This window comes from Rhinichthys klamathensis, unplaced genomic scaffold (assembly GCF_029890125.1).
Source record: "Rhinichthys klamathensis goyatoka isolate OS25496 unplaced genomic scaffold, OSU_Roscu_1.1 h1tg000387l_1, whole genome shotgun sequence".
NCBI classification, from domain to species: Eukaryota; Metazoa; Chordata; class Actinopteri; order Cypriniformes; family Leuciscidae; genus Rhinichthys; species Rhinichthys klamathensis.
Window position 1 is genome coordinate 861494 of NW_026606891.1, and position 22378 is coordinate 883871.

The following is a 22378-nucleotide window of genomic DNA, read 5'->3' on the forward strand; positions in this document are numbered from 1 at the left end:
TTTATTTTATTTCTCCTGATGTAGTTTGAGAGTGCATGATAACTTGCCAGCTCTATGTCTATCATAACTTATTAAACTTTTTACTTTTGTTACCCTCAGTGTTTCCCCCATTGTCTTTATTAAATGATTGTGGACCTTTAATTAATGGCATATTATTTTAATGAATAGTGTTTGTTTTTTTCAACCAGTCTTGAGACATCACACTTTAAAAAAAACATGCATTTCCCAATAACTCATGCCATTGATCATCTGTCAGCTTGCGCGTTTTTGCATACTGACAGCGGTTCGCCGGTCGCCACGTCACCCTCAGAGTCGTCGCTGCATAAACAGTAAAGATGGCGGCCTCCATCCGGGAAAAACAGACAGGTCTGTTCATAAGTTTGAATTTATATTGAAACACTCAGTGCTGTTGATATTAATGATTTTCACGCGTTTTTTAAAAATAGTATTTATTTAAAATACATACAATAGTACCGAATACATAACAGCTGGAATTGTACAGTCCTGTCAGTGTAGCTGTTGATGCTAACGGTGTTGTTCATTTAGCAGCTGGTTAACATCAGATGGAAGTACTATTATCTAGCATAAATAGTTAATACGTAGGGCCAACCAGCTCGTTTATGAAATCTACAGCTATTAATATCCCTTTTACCTTTCAGAAGGAACCCATCATTTGATTTGACAAGCTAGCTAAACTCACTCAGCGAAAACTATTAAGTTATAGCTTAATATTTTGTGGTAGAGTATAATTATGGTTAAACTTGAAATGTTACATGGGTACAGTTTTTATGCTGAGGTTATTATTTTTATGGTTGTCATTGTCATTTATGGAAATCGACAGTCGCTGTGCAGCTGCTACTATGTAAAATGGTATTCGTCTTAATAAATATGCAGTAGCCTAGGTTTGTTTAAAAAAGGCAGCGTGTGTCATTGAATCATTGCAAGTGTTCGCTACAAAAATTGTATTGTGTGTTGGTAGAATTTAGATTCGTATGCATATCATAAAAAGTATGATAATAGAATATGACTATGTAAAATGTCATAATTTGTCATAATTTATATGCAGTAGATAATTTGTTGTTTAAAAATACATAGGCTAATTCTGAAAATGATGTGTTTCTGGTATAATACTGCCAAAGTATGTAGGTATCAGCAATTTATCTTTTATTAAAATTATTTTAGTCTTTTAAATCACAAACAAGTACATTTGTCTGTTTGTGATATTTTAAATAGTGATAGAAGTGATTTAAAATATAAATTTTTTATGTTTTTATTTTCAGCTGCTCTGAAGCGAATGCTTAACTTCAATGCGCCACCCCTGAAAAACACAGCAGCTGAGCCGGTATGGAAGGTAAGTCTACACATTACAAAAAAACACCTTGGGTTTTCCTCATCCACTATGCAGTGCTTTTTAAACATGACTCAGTGATGTTTTTATAGTTATAATTTGCATGCACACTCACCCTTTGCAATTCTTGTTAGGTACTTATTTACGATCGCTTTGGCCAAGACATCATATCTCCTCTGCTGTCTGTGAAAGAGTTACGAGACATGGGCATCACTCTGCACCTGTGAGGACCTCTAAGACTTTTTCTTTTTAAATCAGTGATTTGATTAAATTGATTGTTTACATTTTGTTTGTTTCCTGTAGCTTGTTGCACTCAGATCGCGACCCCATTCCAGATGTTCCTGCCGTTTTCTTTGTAATGCCCACAGAGGAGAACGTTGACAGGATATGTCAAGTAAATATGTTAACTAAACAACTGAATTAGTGTTTTTGTCAGTCCCATTCCAAGACAATTTGTGAAGATCACACTATTACAAAACTAATGGTTATTTTCACCATCACAGGACTTACGAAACCAATTATATGAGTCCTACTATTTGAACTTCATCTCCGCAATCTCCAGAAGCAAGTTGGAGGACATAGCAAGTGCTGCTCTAACAGCTAATGCTGTAAACCAGGTGACCAAAGTAAGTCAAGCAAATTTATTCGTTGTGAATGTTAGTTGTAAATTCGATTCAGTTTGCTTGAGCTTTTAATTCTTGCTAGAGCTCTATGAATTCCTGAAGAAAGGCAAATAACATACTGCTAATTTTTATTATGCAGTTCAAATATTAGACTGCTCTGTCCCTCCTCAGGTATTTGATCAATATTTGAACTTCATCACACTTGAAGATGATATGTTCATTCTCTGCAATCAAAACAAAGAACAAATCTCCTATCATGGTAAGCTGCTAGACTGTTTTCAAATATTGACTTTGTTTATTGATTTCATTTGTAATCTAAACAAAGTTATGTTATAATAATGCTACTGTTCTGTCCCCTCAGCAATTAATAAGCCAGATATCATGGACACAGACATGGAGGGCATAATGGACACAATAGTGGATAGTCTCTTCTGCTTCTTTGTCACTCTTGGTAAATAATGACAAATATTTTTATCCTTTCATATATAATCCACATATAATGCCATGCCATGTTTTGGGGTCAGTAATTAAAAATTTAAAATGTTTTTGAAAGAAGTCTCTTCTGCTCACAAATGCTACATTTATTTGATCAAAACATAACAGTAAAATTGTTCAATATTATTACAATTTAAAATAACTGTTTTCTATTTTAATATATTTTAAAGTGTAACTTAATAATACTGTGATGACAAAGCTGAATTTATTTAGCAGCCAGTATTTTATTAAGACCTGATATTTAATCATATTAAAGAGCCGTTTTTATACTATTTCTCACATTACAGCCATTAGTTTAACTCTCAACTGTCATAAAGAGCCACTGGGTGGCAGAACCTTCCTAATGTTGTTCTGTATATTGCTCAAAGGACAAAAACATTTAGAAATACATTGAATATTTCATTTAGGTCTATTTACATACCACATGACTACTAGAATTGTATATGGCAGAAACTTCACCATTCAGATTAAGTACATTGATCAAGCCTGTATTGTTGTTTTTGAAATGTGATTATGTGTGCCTTGGGAGCCTGTGAGCAGATATTAATGCACCCTCCTATTGGCAGTACAGTGAGCTTTCCTGTTATCATAGGTGCTGTCCCAATAATCCGATGTCCAAGAGGGAATGCTGCCGAAATGGTAGCCGTGGTAAGAGACCCACTGCTCTGTTTTTTAATGTTCCTCAATTTCTTTTTAAACAGACCGAGACACCTTTGTTTACTCCTGCTCAGTAAAGAGGGGTTTACGAATTCAGAAATAGAGTATAATAGAATGGCTGTGGTCAAATGACCACCTCAACCCCTACATAATCTCTTTGTTGCAGTGCATTTGTACATTTTATACTCTAGTTTATGTGCACAGCGTGCAAACTGATACAGTCGCTTAATTCAGTTTCACTGATGGTACAGAATTCTTCTTTGTTCCATATGTGGGACTCAGTCCAACCTTGGCTCGCTTTCACTAGAGTGCTGAACTTTTAGATGATTCGTTTCAGCGAAAGAATGTCTCACTGTAATATGAGACAAAATTAACACCTGTCGCTCAGGTTATTGGATTAATTTATTTTATACATATTGTACAACTCGTTTCTACTGGAAATATTAGTAATGTTGATTTAACACTGTTTTATCACAGAAACTTGACAAGAAACTGAGAGAGAATCTGCGAGATGCTCGTAACAGCCTGTTCACCGGAGACACCATGGGCACTGGCCAGTTCAGGTGGAGCAAAAACACACTCGCACACCCCCATGCAACTGATGTGAAGAGAATATGTATATTAGTTTTAGCCATAAATCTCTGTAAAGTATTTAATCTATTGTTATAAAAGCATAATCCAAGACACAAATCTTGATTGATAGATAGATAGATAGACAGACAGACAGATGGAAAAATAGACTGACAGACTCTACTATACTAGGACATTTTAAGAAAGATGTAGAATCTAGAGACATGTTTAAGTTTTGGGCCATAAAAAATCTTCCATCTTTCCCTCCACCTCTCCCACAGCTTCCAGAGGCCGCTGTTTGTTCTTGCCGATCGTAACTTGGATCTAGCAACTCCTCTCCACCACACATGGACGTATCAGGCTCTCATTCATGATGTGCTGGTGAGCAGAACCTAAAATATCCTTACATGACCCACAATTAATACTCCTTTTTTTCTACTAGTGTTAATGTATTTTTTTTTCCCTAAATGGAAACTTCAAATAGTTCCAAGTTGTGGCATATGGAAAGATGAAGTTATCATATGTATGATAAAGGGGTTTCATGAAATGTGGAATGTACGTGCTGGGTTGCTTTTTGTGCCAGTGATCATTAATCATTTAGGTATTTTGTTCCACCGTCTCAAAAATGCTTTTCTCAACTCCCTGTATGGCAGCAGTGCTCTGCCATGCTAAAGGGAATTTTATTCTATGTACAGTGCTGCTCCAAAGTTTACACTCCCCTTGCAGAATCTAAATAATTTGAACAAAATAAGAGGGATCATACAAAATGCATGTTACTTTTTTATTTAGTACTGTCCTGAATAAGATATTTTACATAATAGATGTTTACATATAGTCCACAACTACAAGACCAAAAAATAGTTGAATTTATAAAAATGACCCCGTTCAAAAGTTTACGCACCCTTGATTCTTAATATGGTGTGTCGTTACCTGGATGATCCATGACTGTTGTTTAGTTTTGTGATAGTTGTACATGAGTCCCTTGTTTGTCCTGAGCAGTTAAACTGCCAAATGTTCTTCAGAAAAATCATCCAGGTCCCGAAAATTCTTCAGTTTTCCAGCATCTTTTGCATATTTGAACCCTTTCCAGCAATGACTGTATGATTTTGAGATCCATTTTTTCACACTGAGGACAATTGAGGGACTCAAACACAACTATTAAAAAAGGTTTAATCAATCACTGAAGAGCCGGGGGGTTAAAACTTTTGAACAGGTTGAAGATGTCCAAATTTTTCTTATTTTGTTTAAACATCAATTACTTTTTATTTAGTACTGCACTTCGGAAGCAACAGAAAATACTTGCATCTTTCCCGGAAGACAAAATAAGTAAAATGTACCTTGATCTTCAAATTCAAAAAGTTTTCACCCCCTGGCTCTTAATGCATCGTGCTTCCTTCTGGAACATCAGTGAATGTTTAAACCTTTTTTAATAGTTGTCCCTCAATTGTCCTCAGTGTGAAAAGATGGATCTCAAAATCATACAGTCCCGACTAGAAAGGGTTCAAATATGCAAAAGATGCTGGAAAACTGAAGAATTTTAGTGACCTGGAGAATTTTTCTGAAGAACATCAGGCAGTTTAACTGCTCAGGACAAACAAGGGACTCATGAACAACCATCACAAAACAAAAAACAGTCATGGATCATCCATAATGACACAGTATTGAGAATCAAGGGTACGTAAACTTTTGAACGGGGTAATTTCTTATCACTTCATGTCTTGTGTAAACATCTTTTATGTAAAATATTTTATTCAGGACAGTACTTAATAAAAAAATAACATGCATCTTGTATGATCCCTCTTATTTTGTTAAAATTATTCACATTTTCACAGATTTTGCAAGGGGTGTGTAAACTTTTGAGCAGCACTGTATATTTTTTATTCAGAGAAAAATGTTATTGGCATGTATTGTGTTTTATGACCTGTATTGTGTTTTGATTCAGTTCTGTTGCCTTGCCTAACCAACATTATGCCCTACATCAGGACTTCCACCTGAACCGGGTCAGTGTGGAGGAGTCTCAAGGGTCAGAGGCCAGCCCAGCAGGAGCTCGACCCAAAAAGAAAAACAAGAAGAGCTATGATCTCACTGCTGCTGACAGATTTTGGCAAAAACACAAAGGAAGGTAAATATCTACTGTTGATAAAAATCATGTATTCAAATTAAGGTAATTATTGTTAATTTAATGTTTTTAATTGTTTTTTCTTTCTTCAAGTATTAGTGTCTATTATAAATATAATTAATTCTGATTTGAAATCTATTAAACTGATGACTGTGTAATAATGTGTCTGATAGAAGTGCATTTGACTGTTACTTTTCTACATTTTGCTAATAAGTTTCCAGAGACCTTATTCTGTCCTAGTTTTTAAATAAGTGATAGTTCACCCAAAAAGGAAATTTGTCATCATTTACTCACTCTCGTGTCATTCCAAACTTGTATGACTTGTATTCTTTTTTTTTTTTCATACAATGGAAGTCAATGGGCAACAAAAAAGTTTGCTTACAAACATTCTTCAAAATATATATTTTTTTGTGTTTCACAGAGAAAGAAAGTCATACAGGTTTGTTATGACATGAGGTTAAATTATGAAAGAATTTTCTTGGGTGAACTATCCCTTTAAGGGCATTTAATAAACCAACTGTACTGGTGGCAAATGCGTAAATGCTTGATAGGAAAGCATTCCTAGTTGTCTTAATTCACTCAACTTGTTTGTCAGATGTCACAGTGTTCATTAATATTTAAGAACGTTTGCTAATGTTTTTAATTTTTGCAAAATTGCATCAGTTTGGTGTTTTGGAAACTGTTTTAGTGTCATTCCTGCTTTCAGGACTGTATCCAGCAGTTCATACAGATTTATTTACAACAGCTTAATGACACTTATTTTTAGCCTCCTCTGCAGAAAAGCATTTAATTGATTTCTGTGCACCATTTTAGTCCATTCCCTGAGGTTGCAGAAGCCGTGCAGGAGGAACTGGATACATATCGAGCCCAAGAAGATGAGGTTAAACGCCTCAAGAGCATCATGGTAGGTTGATAAGGCTGATGCTGAATTATACACTCACCGGCCACTTTATTAGGTACACCTGTCCAACTGCTCGTTAACACTTAATTTCTAAGCAGCCAATCACATGGCGGCAACTCAGTGCATTTAGGCATGTAGACATGGTCAAGACAATCTCCTGCAGTTCAAACCAAGCATCAGTATGGGGAAGAAAGTTGATTTGAGTGACTTTGAACGTGGCATGATTGTTGGTGCCAGAAGGGCTGGTCTGAGTATTTCAGAAACTGCTAATCTACTGGGATTTTCACGCACAACCATCTCTAGGGTTTACAGAGAATGGTCCGAAAAAGAAAAAACATCCAGTGAGCGGCAGTTCTGTGGGCGGAAATGCCTTGTTGATGCCAGAGGTCAGAGGAGAATGGCCAGACTGGTTCGAGCTGATAGAAGGGCAACAGTGACTGAAATAACCACTCGTTACAACCGAGGTATGCAGCAAAGCATTTGTGAAGCCTCAACACGCACAACCTTGAGGCGGATGGGCTACAACAGCAGAAGACTCCACCGGGTACCACTCATCTCCACTACAAATAGGAAAAAGAGGCTACAATTTGCAAGAGCTCACCAAAATTGAACAGTTGAAGACTGGAAAAATGTTGCCTGGTCTGATGAGTCTCGATTTCTGTTGAGACATTCAGATGTTAGAGTCAGAATTTGGCGTAAACAGAATGAGAACATGGAACCATCATGCCTTGTTACCACTGTGCAGGCTGGTGGTGGTGGTGTAATGGTGTGGGGGATGTTTTCCTGGCACACTTTAGGCCCCTTAGTGCCAATTGGGCATCGTTTAAATGCCACGGCCTACCTGAGCATTGTTTCTGACCATGTCCATCTCTTTATGGCCACCATGTACCCATCCTCTGATGGCTACTTCCACCATGTCACAAAGCTCTAATCATTTCAAATTGGTTTCTTGAACATGACAATGAGTTCACTGTACTAAAATGGCCTCCACAGTCACCAGATCTCAACCCAATAGAGCATCTTTGGGATGTGGTGGAACGGGAGATTCGCATCATGGATGTGCAGCCGACAAATCTGCGGCAACTGTGTGATGCCATCATGTCAATATGGACCAAACTCCCTGAGGAATGCTTCCAGCACCTTGTTGAATCTATGCCACGAAGAATTGAGGCAGTTCTGAAGGCAAAAGGGGGTCCAACCCGTTACTAGCATGGGGTACCTAATAAAGTGGCCGGTGAGTGTATATGAAGGAATTGTTGCATGCTGGTTAACACAGATAAATGTGGTTTTCTTCAAAGGGCTTAGAAGGGGAGGATGATGGAGCCATTAGTATGTTGTCAGATAACACTGCCAAACTTACCTCAGCCGTCAGGTAAGTTCTTCGTACTATGAAGTAATCGTGTATTTTTGCGTACCAGTATGATGTATTGAACATGTTAATTATTAACATGTGCATATTAATTTGGATGGATTTTTTAAATGGCAGAAATATAATTGAAAATATTTATATAAATAATATTAATATAAATATAAGTTACAAGCATACTATACAAATAATATTTATATAAATTATAATATATTTTGCATATGATTTAAAATCTGCTAAGGGTTCATTAAATGTAACAGATCATGTAAAAATGTGTCATGTTTTATTGAAAAATTAAACAACATTTTATTAAACTTTTATAATTAACTTAATCTTTTAAACAACTGAAAAGATAGTGATCAAACTAGATTTAATAAATAATCACCTTTCAAGTTTATAATATACTGTATATTACATCAGCATATGAGAGTCAAAATGGACGTCTACAGGGACTCATCTCAAAATCGCTTATTTAAAGTTCATCTATTGCCAAAATTATGGAAAAGAAAATATAGTCACGAATAGAAAATTACTGAAAATATTCAAATCAGGAATGTCAGAATCAAAATCAGAATGCGTAGTTTGTGGATAAAAAATGTGTCAAATCCAACGCGTTGAACGTTGAACGTCCCTGATCATTCTGATTCAATTTTAGCAAGTGAAGAACAAATTTATACTCATGTGTGCTTTATGTATTATGCACGTTATCGTCTCTAACAGACAGCATGTTGAAGCCGCTCAGGCCGCCATTTTCTCCCTCTTCTCGGAAAGCAATGATGCATTCAAAACTTTTGGTAGTGTGAGTTTTCCAGGAAACACGTGTACTCGCTGGACCTCTGCTTCTCGTAAATACTACTGTGTATTGTGCACAATATTTAAATATATTTCAGTTTTTATTCAATTATGCAAATTAAATATATCATCATTATATAATCTAATTACATCCAGTACTTGTCTCATATTGCATGAGAGCTGTTAGATATATGTATTAGTCATTGCACTCACAAAGGGCCTACCGCTGAACCCCTGCCTGACCCTACGCGTATAGAGTAGGATAACAGCGTGCTCTTCTCTCTCTAAACAGTTCTCTTCCTGAGCTCCTGGAAAAGAAGAGACTGATTGACCTCCACACCAATGTTGCCACAGCGGTTTTGGACCACATCAAGGTCAGTTCTCATTGAGAAAAATGTTTTTCATCTCTTAGGTTACATTTTCTCAGCACATTATATTATTTCTGCAAGGTAGAGTTGCATATTTTTCTTCTAAATTTGCCTGTCTGTCTTTAGAGCCGTAAGCTTGATGTGTACTTCGAGTACGAAGAGAAGCTTATGAGCAAATCCACACTCGATAAATCCCTGCTGGACATTATCAGTGATCCTGATGGTGAGTCTTCCTTGTGTTAAACATTCAAGGCTAATAGTCTCATCGGTTCCATCTCAGATCTGTGATAATGAACCTTAAGCCCTATTTGGACAGGATTAGTTTCATATGGGGAGGTGGGGTGATGAAAGATTTCCCAAAGCTCTGTGATTTTAATCTTGTCCGAATTGGCCATATCAGTAATATTTCAGACCTTTTCTGACCTGCGTATTCTCATGCTGGTAAAGATTACATTAGGGCTGCACAATTAAACAAAATAAAAACTGAAATAGCAATATGACTTAGCAATATGAGGCTGTGATGTAATTAAATAAATATATGCGCTGGGTGTTTCAGAGTGAAGTGCAGCACTGCGCTCTTTCACAATTGAGCAGCTCATGATCTTGGGTTTTTAGTTTCTCAGAGCGACTTGGTTGGCAGTAAATGTTGCTCCACATGAACTCATCTTTGAGTTTGGGTCATTTATTAACATGCATTTGGGAAGGCAACATGCATCTTCCCAAACTTGTAATGAGCGGTTCTAAAGGCGTTGTTGTCAACAAGAGAAGCTTTAAAGGTTCCCATCTTAAATATAATTATATATAATAGTAATTTTGGTCCCACTTTATATTAGGCGGTGTAGTAACATTTAGGCAAGGCAAGGCAAGTTTATTTATATAGCACATTTCATACACAATGGTAATTCAAAGTGCTTTACATAGAAGAAATTAAAATAATCAAAAGAATTTAAATTAATCATTTGTTACAATACACTTATTGTGTAAATGCATGTTTTTACATTGTGCTTATGTTTAAAAATACCTGCATATAATTACGTCTGTAATTAATTTCTGAAATGATATCTATAATTACACTGTGGACCCTTCCCTTACCCTTAAACCTACCCATACCACCAAACCTGTCCAATTTTACCCGTATCCCACTTTACTTACCCAGTGTACTTATGTCTTTATATAAGTAGTACATTTTAGTTAACGACACTTAATATAAAGTGTGACCATAATTTCTATCAGATTTTTCCCAATATCATGCAGTCCTACTGCATTAAAGTGTCTTTTAGTTATATACAATTCCCTGTAGAAATGCCCACAGGTAAAAACAAACTGTCATGTAAATAAATAACCTGGCAGTACTCTAACATCTGATTGGATGAGCCCTCCCCAAAGCCATAGTAAAAAATGCAAATCAGTGACTGCACATTAATTTAATTTTATGCTACCAGCACAAGTTACTACAAACCAATAATAATACTGCTAGGTAATAATAATAATATTGATGATGATGACAATCATAAGATCTTTGATTAATATGTGGCTTGGCAACCGTGACAAACTACACATTCTGCCTGACTAAACCCCATAATTGTGGTAAAATCTCTGTAACGCTTGGTCTCAAGTGGCATATAGCTTTAATAAGCCTTGACTTGTCAGATGCTCTTTGAGCTTGACCGTAATCCAAACACCACTATATCCCTCAAAGCATGGCATACTACCTTACTGTCATAACATTTTGTTTTACCAAGAACAGCCCCATCCTGAGAGATCAAACAAAACTAATTGAATGAGTAACTCATACCCCCTTCCCTTAATGAGAGCCTATCCCACCCCTCATCCTCATCCAGTCATTTTTCCAGCTTAGCGGACTGAAATGCATCACATCCCTAGGGGGATGCGGCCCGCTTTAAAGGCTCTCTGTGATGCTACCACAGGACGGGATTTGTTTTCTCTCCTGCCAGCATTGTGAGGTTTCAAGAGGACACTGTTTCTTAATCTCCACAGGGTCCTCTGTTGGTTCATGGGTTTTCTTATGAGTACACAGGAATGGCCACTAACTATAATGATAGTGATCTTTTTTTTTTTCAAGTGATACACAATGCCTTATTGTTCCAATGAGCGCAATGATTGTTTCAACAAACTTTACTAGTTCTTGAATTTAAAGTAACTGTATGCATTTGCATGATGACTGTATAAATGTTGTTCTTATTGGTAGCTGGAACAGCAGAGGATAAGATGAGGCTGTTTCTGATCTATTACATCACTTCCCAGCAGCCCCCCTCTGAGGTAAGGCCCCACACCAACATGGTCATGATTTCCATTACACGAGAGTAGATGTTAAAACTTCATGCTGATTTGTACTCGGCTTTCGCCAAGATAAGCAAAACTAAGACGTAGCTTTACAGTAAACTATGCTTCTCGATCCATTTACGCTTCTTTCCATATGGTGGTGTGACTCCCCTTCTGTCTGGCGTTAACGGCTGCAGTGTACTTGGCGCGTCAGCACACGCGACGGTTGCAACTACAGGACCAGCACGACAACCGTCTGGATTGAGCCGAGTAGGGGACATCTCTAGGGTCTTCAAGTGGGCACCTTCCGTCCTCAGTGTTTCGTCGACTAGCCCACGACACCTCAAGAGGGCTCGACAGTGACTCTGGCGTCCCAGAGTCACCCCCCTCCGTCACCCACTCAACTCAGCCCAGCTTACTGACCTCTACATCCCTCCTGCTGCTGAGATCTAACCACAATCTCTCCGCAACCCAACCATACGCGCCAACCCGTTTGACTAAGGCTGTCGAGCCCCACTGGTGCGTTAACATGCAGTTTCAGTGGCAACGGTTCCGTATGGCATACCACCTACCGCAAAACACAATATCTTCCCAACCACCCGTCATTCACGCAATATCCACAGGAACGTATACAAATAAACCAACAGACTCTTCAAGTTTTCAAGAATTCTACGAAACCGTAGCATGGCAGCCTGTACACAGCCAGCTAGAATCTTTCCGTCTCAACCACAGCCAGTTGCTGCACCTTTCTGCTGCTTCAGATAAGTTCTTTACTGTGCGACGCAACTCTTGGCCGCTGAATCCGACGTCTCTGAGGAACCGGGTTGTAGAGTGTGCCACAAAACCTCGACAACCCACTTCCACTGGATAAACCTGGATTCTCCATCCTCGCTGTTCTGCTTCAGTGGCCAAATGAGCATACCGCAGTTTCTTCCTCTCATATGCCTCATCTACCGCATCCTCCCATGGCACTGTTAATTCTATCAGTTGAACAATGCGTGCTGATCCAGACCACAAAACAATATCGGGTCGTAGGTTAGTGGTGGCAATCTCAGGTGGAAAAATAAGCCGTTGATCAAGATCAGCAAGCATCTTCCAGTCCCTAGCAGCTTCCAGTTGTCCTGGGCGAGAATTGGTGTTAACACCTTTTCTTGGTGGTTGCTCGCCTGGGCGGAGGAATATTGTCTTCTGCGTGTAATGTTTTGCTAGAACAGGCGGCAACTTATTGGTCATACTACGCTTGCCTTCCAATGCTAAAGCCAAACATCGCAGTACTTGGTCATGGCGCCAAGTAAACCGACCCTGGCTAAGAGCCACCTTACATCCTGTCAAAATGTGCCTTAATGTGGCAGGTGATGAACACAAAGGACAAGAGGGATCCTCTCCTACCCAGAGGTTTAGGTTCTGCGGTGATGGGAGAACATCATATGTTGACCTAATAAGGAAACTGATCCTACTCTCTTCCATTGACCAAAGGTCTTGCCAGCCCATCTTGCGTTGTTCCACACTCTCCCATCTCATCCACTCTCCCTGCTTGGCTTGGGAAATGGCCTTTATACACCTCATCCTCTCCTCCTGCTTTCGCACCTCGTTGACTACCGGGTTCCTCCTTTGAGCTGGGCTTGCCTCGTGCCATTTAGGAGGAGCTAAACTGAGCCCAAAACCCCCTCTTCCATGCTGTACCTGTCCCATGATATCCCCAACTTGAAGGGCAGCCTTTGCCTCTACAACAGATTTCTTTGCTGACCACTTTCTACCAGTTTTTAACACAGGTGCTGCCTCCCTTACACATTTGTCGCGTGACTCTACTAAGGTCATTTCCAGTCTGACCTTGGCACACTTAAACTCCTCGGTTAAAGCAGAGACTGGGAGCTGCAATATTCCTTTACTATAAAGTCCCACTCTGCTGAGGCAGCGTTGAACTCCCAACCATTTCCTGATGTATGAACTTATCAACGCTTCCAGCTTATCCACTGTTGTCAAAGAAACGTCGTACACGGTCAGTGGCCACAGCAACCTCGGCAGTAGACCAAACTGAAAGCACCAGAGTTTTAGTTTGCCAGGTAGAGCACAGCTGTTTATGCTCTTCAACCCTTCCACTGCTTGTCGTCTAACTTCACCCACCCGAACTGTGTCCTTTAGATCCCCATCGTACCATCTCCCAAGACTCTTCACTGGCTTCTCAGAAACTGTTGGTATTGCCTCACCATTAATGAAGAATGTTTTATCTACCTTTCCTTTAACTATCCAGATGCTCCTTGATTTAGAGGGCTTAAATTGCATTTGTGCCCATTCAATATTATCTGTTAACTTCCCCAATAACCGATTAGTGCAGGCTACTGTTGTAGTCATGGTTGTTATGTCATCCATGTATGCTCTGATTGGTGGTAGTTGCATCCCAGAAGCCAAGCACTCTCCTCCTACTACCCATCTTGATGCCCTAATGATTACTTCCATTGCCATGGTAAAAGCCAGAGTGGAGAAATGGTGCATCCTGCCATTATTCCAACCTCTAGGCATTGCCATGCAGTGCTGAATTCTGGAGTTGAGAAACTAAATTGCAAATCTCCAAAATAGGCTTTCACTAAATTTGTTATTGACATTGGTACTCTGAAAAAATCAAATGCTGCCCAAAGAAGCTCATGTGGCACTGAACCATATGCATTAGCCAAATCCAGGAATGTCACATGGAGCTCCTTCCTCTCCTTTTTAGCTGACTGTATTCGTTGCCAGATAACATTGATGTGTTCTAAGCATCCTGAGAACCCTGGAATACCCGCTTTTTGAACTGAGGTGTCAATGAAGCCATTCTTTAACAGGTAGGTGGACAATCTCTGGGCAATAATGCTAAAGAAAATCTTACCCTCAACGTTTAATAGTGAAATAGGACGAAACTGACTGATGCTTGTAGCATCTTTTTCTTTAGGTATAAAGACTCCACCTGCTCTGCGCCATGCTCTAGGTACAACCTGTTTTTCCCATGCCACTTTTATCAATTTCCACAGAATTCGCAGAACTCCTGGAGCATGATCAAGTAGTTATCATAATAAACTATATCCCGTAAGAAACTTCACAGATCACAGCAACCTTAAAGGAATAATCTGGGTTCAGTACAAGTTAAGTTTAGTGACAGCGTTTGCAGCATAAAATTGATTACCACTCAACAAAAGCAATTTGTGAGGCTTACTTTTTTTATGGAAGCACTGACATAATTTTTAACAGAAAATTTTGTGTATTAATTAAGCAGTGAAGTTGTCCTTGTCATTTTAAGCGTAATGTTGTCATGACAACAAATGTGTAAAATTGGATATAACTTTATGCAATTTGTTCACAGTAAAATCATGCACGTATATTGTTTACATCTTGTGGCTATACTATTGAAACAATAGGTATTTTAATATTTATGGGTTGGCACCTTTCATTTCCTTTGTGCATCACTGTTACCCAGTTTTTTGCTTCTTTCTGTCCCCCTTTTTTTTAAAGAAAATGCAGGACAAATGGAAATACATTTTGTTATAATCAACATTATGCTACAAACGATGTCGAAAGAGCTTAACTTGTACTGAACCCAGGATACACCTTTAAGAGTACTAGATAAATAATTCTAAAACGTAGGTTCGAGGATGACTGTGGTGGGCTACCCTGATGTGCACTTTCGGTAACACCACAGTTTAATATAATCAGTGGCAAATGCATGGATTTCATTGTTTGGGGACACATGGAGCCAAAAACATTTTGTCCATTTCCTATGAAGCTCGGCCCGGGTTCTTAAACTGTACTTTCAGAGTCTGTCTTCAAAAGCCTTGTTGTTCTTTGGGACACATGCAGCGCAGATTTGAGGAATACTGACACCCTTTGATGCCACGGCCAAGTGTTATTACTCTTGTACCTTGATAAAGCAGGATTGTTTAGCTAATGGCAAGATCTCTTCTATGGGATGTTTCTTAAACGGCCATACAAATGAAAGTTTGGAGTTCTTGTGTACACTTCCGACGCGATTGGACGGAACTGTGGGACCAAGCTGGGATGGACGATGTCCAAGAGACCACATTTCAACCCTGGAGAAAGCACACTGACCTGTGCTGACTGTCATTCTCTATTATGTTTATCAATGCAGGCTGTAAAAGCTTTGACTTTCCAAAAACAGAATGCTTAGAGTTTGAACTATTTTTCCATGTCTTTTGGTATCCTTTCTTTCATCTGTGTCCTTGTGAACCAGCGTGGGTTATTGTTGGCTGAGTATTTGCTTAAACTTGAAAAACAGCCATTTTGGTGTTTGTTTTCTGAGGCTGTAATTAGGTTGGTGACATGAAAATGGCCCTCTTACTCATGTGGTATAGATGACTATGTCTCTAACAGGAATGAGATTTTCTCCTCACCCTGATGGATGCTTGTGGGCTATATGTCATCCTTCATTCTATAAAAACAGCTCCTCTTGAATGGTGGATTTTTGTTTTCACCTTTGAGAGTCGAGTGTTGAATAAAGACATTTGGTTCTTTTTAGGCTGATCTAGAACAGTACAAGAAAGCCATGGTTGATGCAAGCTGCGACCTATCCTCACTTAACTACATAAAGCAGTGGAAGTAAGTTCTGGCCATTGTCAACAAACACACCATAACACGCTGTCACATTTGCCTAGTTACTACATTAAATTCAGCAGAAAGATGAGAACAGTAGTGTTGCAAACTAATATGACCTATTTTCCAGAGCTTTCACCAAGATGGCTGCAACGCCAGCCAATTATGGGAGCACTGGAGTGAAACCAATGGGGTATGAGGCTACACCAAATTTAATTCTCAAAATGTGAATCCTTTTGTTGATGTGTTTTTAATGGAGTGGCCTGTCTTTTTTCAGACTGTTCTCAAGGGTGATGAACACTGGCTCCCAATTTGTGATGGAGGGGGTGAAAAATCTGGTCCTGAAACAACATGTGAGTATTATTATCACTTACACTTAAAGGGATACTTCACCTCTGGAAAGATGAATGTGTATTTAAAATGGGTCATTTATGTAGCCCTAGGAGGCCACGCCTACCGGTAACAGAGCGCAGTAGTTAAACAACAAGTCTAGGCTACTAGTGAGTCTCCGTGATGAGTCTGCCAGGGATTTCGAGATCGCCCAAAATGTCCGGGATTCGGCTTTTGCGTTCTACAGTCGTCATTCATTATGTTTACTGTGGCGAGCAGGACGAGTGAGGGCCGCGGGAGAACAGCGCGAGGCCGGTGGCGTGATTACCGATGAGCGGCACCTGTGAGACACACCGGTCTCGTATCTCTCACGGAGGAGCGGGAATTTTCTTAGCAATGTTAAAACGCACATCAACCGATCACTTGTTTAGCGTTCATGTAAACACTACATTCAGATTCACCAATCGGATTGAATTCAGTTAGATTGAAAGAAAAGGTGTGCATGTAAACAATGAATGGCGAATGCAGAAAGCAAAAGCTGAATCCCGGACATCGACAGCCGGACATGTCCGGGAAAAAGAGGATGGTAACCCCCTACTACTCAGTGTTCTCCACAGAACAAGAACCTGCTAGCTTAGCTTCCAAAAAAGATTGGCTGACACTATGTGTACATTCTGTGAGTGAGATCCCACCCTCTATGGGCGGGTTGAGAACATGCGGGACAGCCCCTACTACTGACTGTAGTCTTTCGCCTCTGGCCAAAAAATCCTTCGATGACGCAAAATGACGATTTTTGCGTCATCGGAGGATTTTTTCCAGACAAAAAATACATAAATCTCTCGTCTCAGGGGGATATGAGGGTGGAAAGCACGGTAATTCGAAAATACTACAGGTTTTCTACTAATAAAAAGCTTAATGCTAAATCCTGAAGTATCCCTTTAAGGAAAAAAAGAATTAACAAGCCATCCATTTCTGCATTGACTAACATGAGCTAAATTTTATGATTTACACCTCAAATTGTGCCTCTTATTGAGGATGTGTGTGTTATTACCAGGGTAGAGAGTTCCTCAGAGACAGGGGCTCAAATGTAAAAAAGGGGCATCTCCATCTTTCACTATAAATCTTATATGATCATAAATACAGGCCATGTCACATCACCATTTTGCGCGTTTTAATAGCCTACATTTCACATAATAGGGCTTCAGGGCACTTGGACTTAATTTAACCAACTATGATAGTTTCATCAAATAGTAAATCAATATGCAGTACATAAATAAGAGTAAATGGAACTACTTACCATTATTGCAACTTCTGGTGCTGCATAGTTTTCAGAGTACTTTGGAGTCAATTCACATCTGATCTTTAAGTGACTGAATTCAATTGTAAAATGAGACAACCTGCAGATCAAAATCGCTCCACAAATGCACATTCTTCTGTCCATTTGGACTATATTAACCACTGTCTGGTTTCAGTTTTTAACAAAGGTGAATAGAAAAGAATACAGTTTTGATCCAATTTATGATGAATAAAACTGGGAAATTGCCACTCCACTTCAAATTGTCCAATGAAATTGTAGCTTGTTGTGCCACATCACATTTGGTTGGGGTATTATACATGACACACCGGCATCGATACAATTATGTAATATTTTTAAATATTTAATAATTTCATTTAATTTAATCAACTCCCTGAGAGAGCCATATATGGTCCGCGGTTCTCTGTCGCTTTTGTAAACAGACCGTCTAGTCACAGTAATGAATGTGCTACTACTACTAACATATACACCTTGTATTTTATTTTTACTGTGAGCAGAATAATTACAACAAAAAGAAATTTGAATGAGTAGTATATAGAATGAATGGAATGAATCGTGGTTAGCCAGCAAGTGGTGTCAGAATGCCACTTTGTTTGTCAAGTCTGAAGCAAGACGCAAACCCATAGCAGCAACACATTATGGCAACGACCTCTCAGACCTTCTGACAGCTGATACGTAAAAAAAAACAGGAATTTCCCGACTTTTGACAGATTTGTAACTGTTCTGTACACATTGCCATATTGATTATATTTCAAGTGCATTTTGATTTATTGACCTCAATATTTTTGTTGATGATGATTGTTGAGAGGTACTTTTCCTTTTGAAAATTCCATTTTGAAAAAAGACAGGGGCTTGAGCCTTCAGAACTACTGATTTTGTGGTATTTTTGGCTCTTGTATGATAAATTGCTTGTGATGTTTTTCATTTGTATGTTTCTTTGGATAAAAGCATCTGGGGGTTTAATTTGAATGTTTAATATTTTTTTTCTTCTCTCATATAGAACTTGCCGGTTACTCGCATCTTGGACAATTTGATGGAAATGAAGTCAAACCCGGTGAGCGTTCTTGTCTATTTCTCCCTTTCCCTACATCGTTTTAACTTCTCCCTCATAAGCACAAAATATTTAATATGTTTTCCTGCTATATTAGTATGAAACTCTTATAGTAACTAATATCTTTCCGATTGTTAGCTAAAAGTCTAAATCCAAACATCTGTTGTGCAGTGTACACTTGTTATTGTGTATCACCAAGGCTGACTGCTCTACCTCCTACTGCGAATGAATGCATATGACACTGCAGCGCTATGGGACACTGAATTTGTTCTGAACGGGGCACTGAAGAGGCTCTTTGAGTGTGCTGAGACTTCAATCCAGGCAATCTGAGCTGCACGGTTAATGTGAATGTCTCAGCCAGGGGAACACCTGCGGAGAGAGAGAGGGAGAGGGTTTCTAGTGAGCAAACCTGAAGCATGATGTATTAAGTTTCTAGGGCTAAGGGATTTGGAAGCAGCCCATTCAGGCTTTTCACCTTTGTGAGGCGAAACAGAGGTGCAAACCCCACAGGTGCGAAGCACTAGGGGGCGTCTGTACAGAAGCCGAAGCCATTTCAGCAATAATTGGATTGTGTTCTGCTAAGGTTTAAGGATCTCATTGTCTGCATATAAAGCATCAGTTATTTGAACACACTGGTGGTTTTCAAGTTATTGTTGGATCACCTTAAAGGAAAAATCTGCTTTGAAAATTTCTCCTGATGCTTTGAAATCAACTAGCTGCGCGCACAGTGTGGGGGGAATGATTAATGCTGAATTTTTTTAAATATTTTTTTTATAAATGTGGAATTACCACAAAGGATATGATGTGGCAAATCTTTGACAGCTCCCTCATAATAGGACTCTTCTCTATTTAGACATCTTGAATTCTCCCTAAGCACACTTCCAAGAACTATCCCGATGTGTTTTAAATATAAAATGCTGTAATGGAGACAGCTAGCTAACATATAAGCTCTTGCAATCATTCACTTTTGTAACAGTGGCCTTTTAGATTCCCCTTCTCGTACCTTGACATAAAGACCTTTTTTCCGTCTAAAACACCCTCAGGGTCCCTCTGATCTTCTCGGTCTTAAAAGCTGGGGTGGACAGATTGCCATATCCCGTTACCGACTGGAAATGCTTCCCCTTCACTGCCCATAAACCTGAATTGAACATAACCGTATTATCATTTTCTCAGCTACTGGAATTTCAGTGCCCTGCACAATACGGCTGTTGTTGTACGGCTGAAGCTGGGCAGCTGAGCGCTTCAGAATCTCCTGCCTCCTCCACTCGTCAGATAGTCCTTGCAGATGGGCCTGTGCGACCAGGTTGCAATAGTGTGTTAATACTGAGCTTTGCTACCCGGTGAGGGTAAACCGATAGCAGAAAAATCTAGAGAATTTTACCATTTGGATGTGGAGTGGGGCTCTTCTTTCAGTGAGTTGTCGGCAAAGCATTTCTTCTCAGAATTAAGTATGCACCAGAGCGCCAGGCCTGCCAGGCCAGGCTCACTGAGGTCCCGTGGGGGAAGAGACAGGCTTGGCCCATCCGATACAGAGGATGAGGAAGTAGGAGGCCATTGGCCCCTGCCTCAGAGACGGTTCTCCTAAATTTGTGTCTGGACTCTTCAAAGTAGAGAGATGATAATCTTACTTTTTAAATCAAACTGGAGGACATTTTACTGTTTGAGGCTTCTGGTTCTCAGACGAATGGTTGCTGGGAAGCATTAGATCTTGATAAGCATTTAATGTAGATAGATGAGGTGGTTTTTAGGGTGGTGATGTGGGGAGGGTGCGCCGAGTGTTATTTCATCCTTAATTTGCTTACGCGCTCTAATCCCTAATGTTATGTGTTGTGATTTTTGTAGGAGACGGATGACTACAGATACTTTGATCCCAAGATGCTTCGCGGAAGCGAGAGGTAGGACACTGAAGACGAAAACTAGGCTCCTTATATTTTCAAATGATACATCTCTGTGTTTGACTTGGTCCCACTGTATTTAAATATTATGTTAAAGGCATTTGATCCATGGAGGAATTCTAAATCGCTTGTGTCTTTATTACATATACATAAGGCAGTATTGAAGTTAGGTAAATAACGGATCTGCACATCCTTGCCAGAGCTGGAACTTTCCACTGAAAATATTTAGAATATAAGGAGATCTGTAGTTTTTCCCCCACAACTATTGGCTATTTTCAATATCTGCCTGTGATGATGAATTAATCCTAACTGTTTAACTCCCTCAGCTCCATTCCAAGGAACAAGAACCCTTTTCAAGAGGTGAGTATAAAAAGCAATGGGGATATCTTTTGCAATATGAGGATGTTGATACGGTATCTTCACAGTTTGGCGCCCATGTGCTGTAACCTGGCGGGGTAATGTTAGTCACAGATAGCCTTCTGTTCCTAGTGGAGATTAGGCCCTGCTGATGACAAAGTGAGTTGGAAGCCCAGAGTGTCTGAGCTCACGTCTGTAGGAGGGCCAATTGAAATATTACAGGGTTTTATTTAATACAAAGCGTTTGTACAGTTTGCGTTGAAATTCACACATGATTAAGCTTGAACAACTGATGACAGATTTTCCTTTCACAGGCCATCGTCTTTGTCGTCGGGGGAGGCAATTACATAGAGTATCAGAATCTTGTTGACTACACAAAGGTATGACTGTGCCCATTTTCAAATGTAAAATGTTCTACGAGAACTTGCTTATGAAGACGAGTGTAATGATTTTCTTCTCTTCAGGCCAAGCAAGGGAAGCGGGTTCTTTATGGCTGTAGTGAGCTTTTCAATGCTGCCCAGTTCATTAAACAGGTATGATCACTTCCCCTACAGCATAAACTGATAGGAAATGCATGTTATAAAAATCAGTCATCCGATTTGCGTCACACTTCAGTTGAAAATACAAATTCATCAACACGTTTTCACGTACAAGGACAGAATTCCATGAAAAATCAACTGCTCCGCGATCCATTGCTCTAAAATCCAACCGATTATCCCAGAGTTGGAGAGAACAACACTGCTTTGAGTGTCTTGGAATGCTTTTTGCTGCTTGAAGCAAATCTACGTTGTACTTTGTCTTAACAAATTTGACACCAAGTCATAACGTGCCTTTCCCTCTGTAAATATTTTTTAAACATTTTGCCCAGTTTTTTTTCCACATCAATTTCTTCTTAATGTACTTTTACCGCTTTGCTCTGAGTGAAAATAAGGGGAGGGTTTCGTGTCTCGCTTTTCCCAATTCTTCCTGTAGTTGTTAACTTAAATGACACTGACTGTATGCTAAAAAATTATTCAGTAGCAATCCTAGTTTCGTTTAAGTGTTAATGTGATTTTGTGGTATCAGAGCTTTTAAGAGTAAGACTAAACCCATTAATTTCTCCACAGCTCTCCCAGCTTGGTCAGAAATAGGAGGAGCGTAGAAGTCTAGTTATCCACCCTTCTAGAAACTGGAATCAAGATCTCTTCATTTGTACTTCAATAAAACCTCTCTAACTTCAGAATCACTCATATTCCATGTACTTTATACTGTTTTCCTATACTATTTAATTCAATACTAAAGGTAACCGACAATAAAGTTTAACTGTCTCATGCACCAATTGCGCTTTGTT

General features: G+C 39.2%; 1 protein-coding gene across 1 annotated transcript; it reads left to right on the top strand.

Annotated features, from left to right (window-relative positions):
* The first annotated feature begins 277 nt into the window (after positions 1 to 277).
* On the top strand, positions 278 to 22366 carry scfd1 (sec1 family domain containing 1). Its single transcript, XM_056234035.1, has 25 exons — positions 278 to 366; positions 1281 to 1351; positions 1483 to 1571; positions 1652 to 1742; positions 1852 to 1974; positions 2143 to 2230; positions 2333 to 2422; positions 3059 to 3114; positions 3601 to 3686; positions 3975 to 4074; positions 5676 to 5815; positions 6626 to 6716; positions 8012 to 8085; positions 9164 to 9245; positions 9366 to 9462; positions 11449 to 11519; positions 16027 to 16106; positions 16231 to 16293; positions 16378 to 16453; positions 18746 to 18799; positions 20639 to 20691; positions 21018 to 21051; positions 21363 to 21428; positions 21513 to 21581; positions 22155 to 22366. Exons 1-25 carry the CDS (start codon positions 336 to 338, stop codon positions 22176 to 22178), a joined length of 1899 nt encoding a protein of 632 aa, XP_056090010.1. The 5' UTR covers positions 278 to 335; the 3' UTR covers positions 22179 to 22366.
* Positions 22367 to 22378: the final 12 nt, after the last annotated feature.

Excerpts from the sequence above, each read along its gene's own strand:
- scfd1 (XM_056234035.1), top strand. The coding sequence starts at position 336 with ATGGCGGCCTCCATCCGGGAAAAACAGACAG. Across the intron at positions 8,086-9,163 it reads AAACTTACCTCAGCCGTCAG|TTCTCTTCCTGAGCTCCTGG; the intron begins GTAAGTTCTTCG and ends CTCTCTAAACAG. Across the intron at positions 9,246-9,365 it reads CGGTTTTGGACCACATCAAG|AGCCGTAAGCTTGATGTGTA; the intron begins GTCAGTTCTCAT and ends GTCTGTCTTTAG.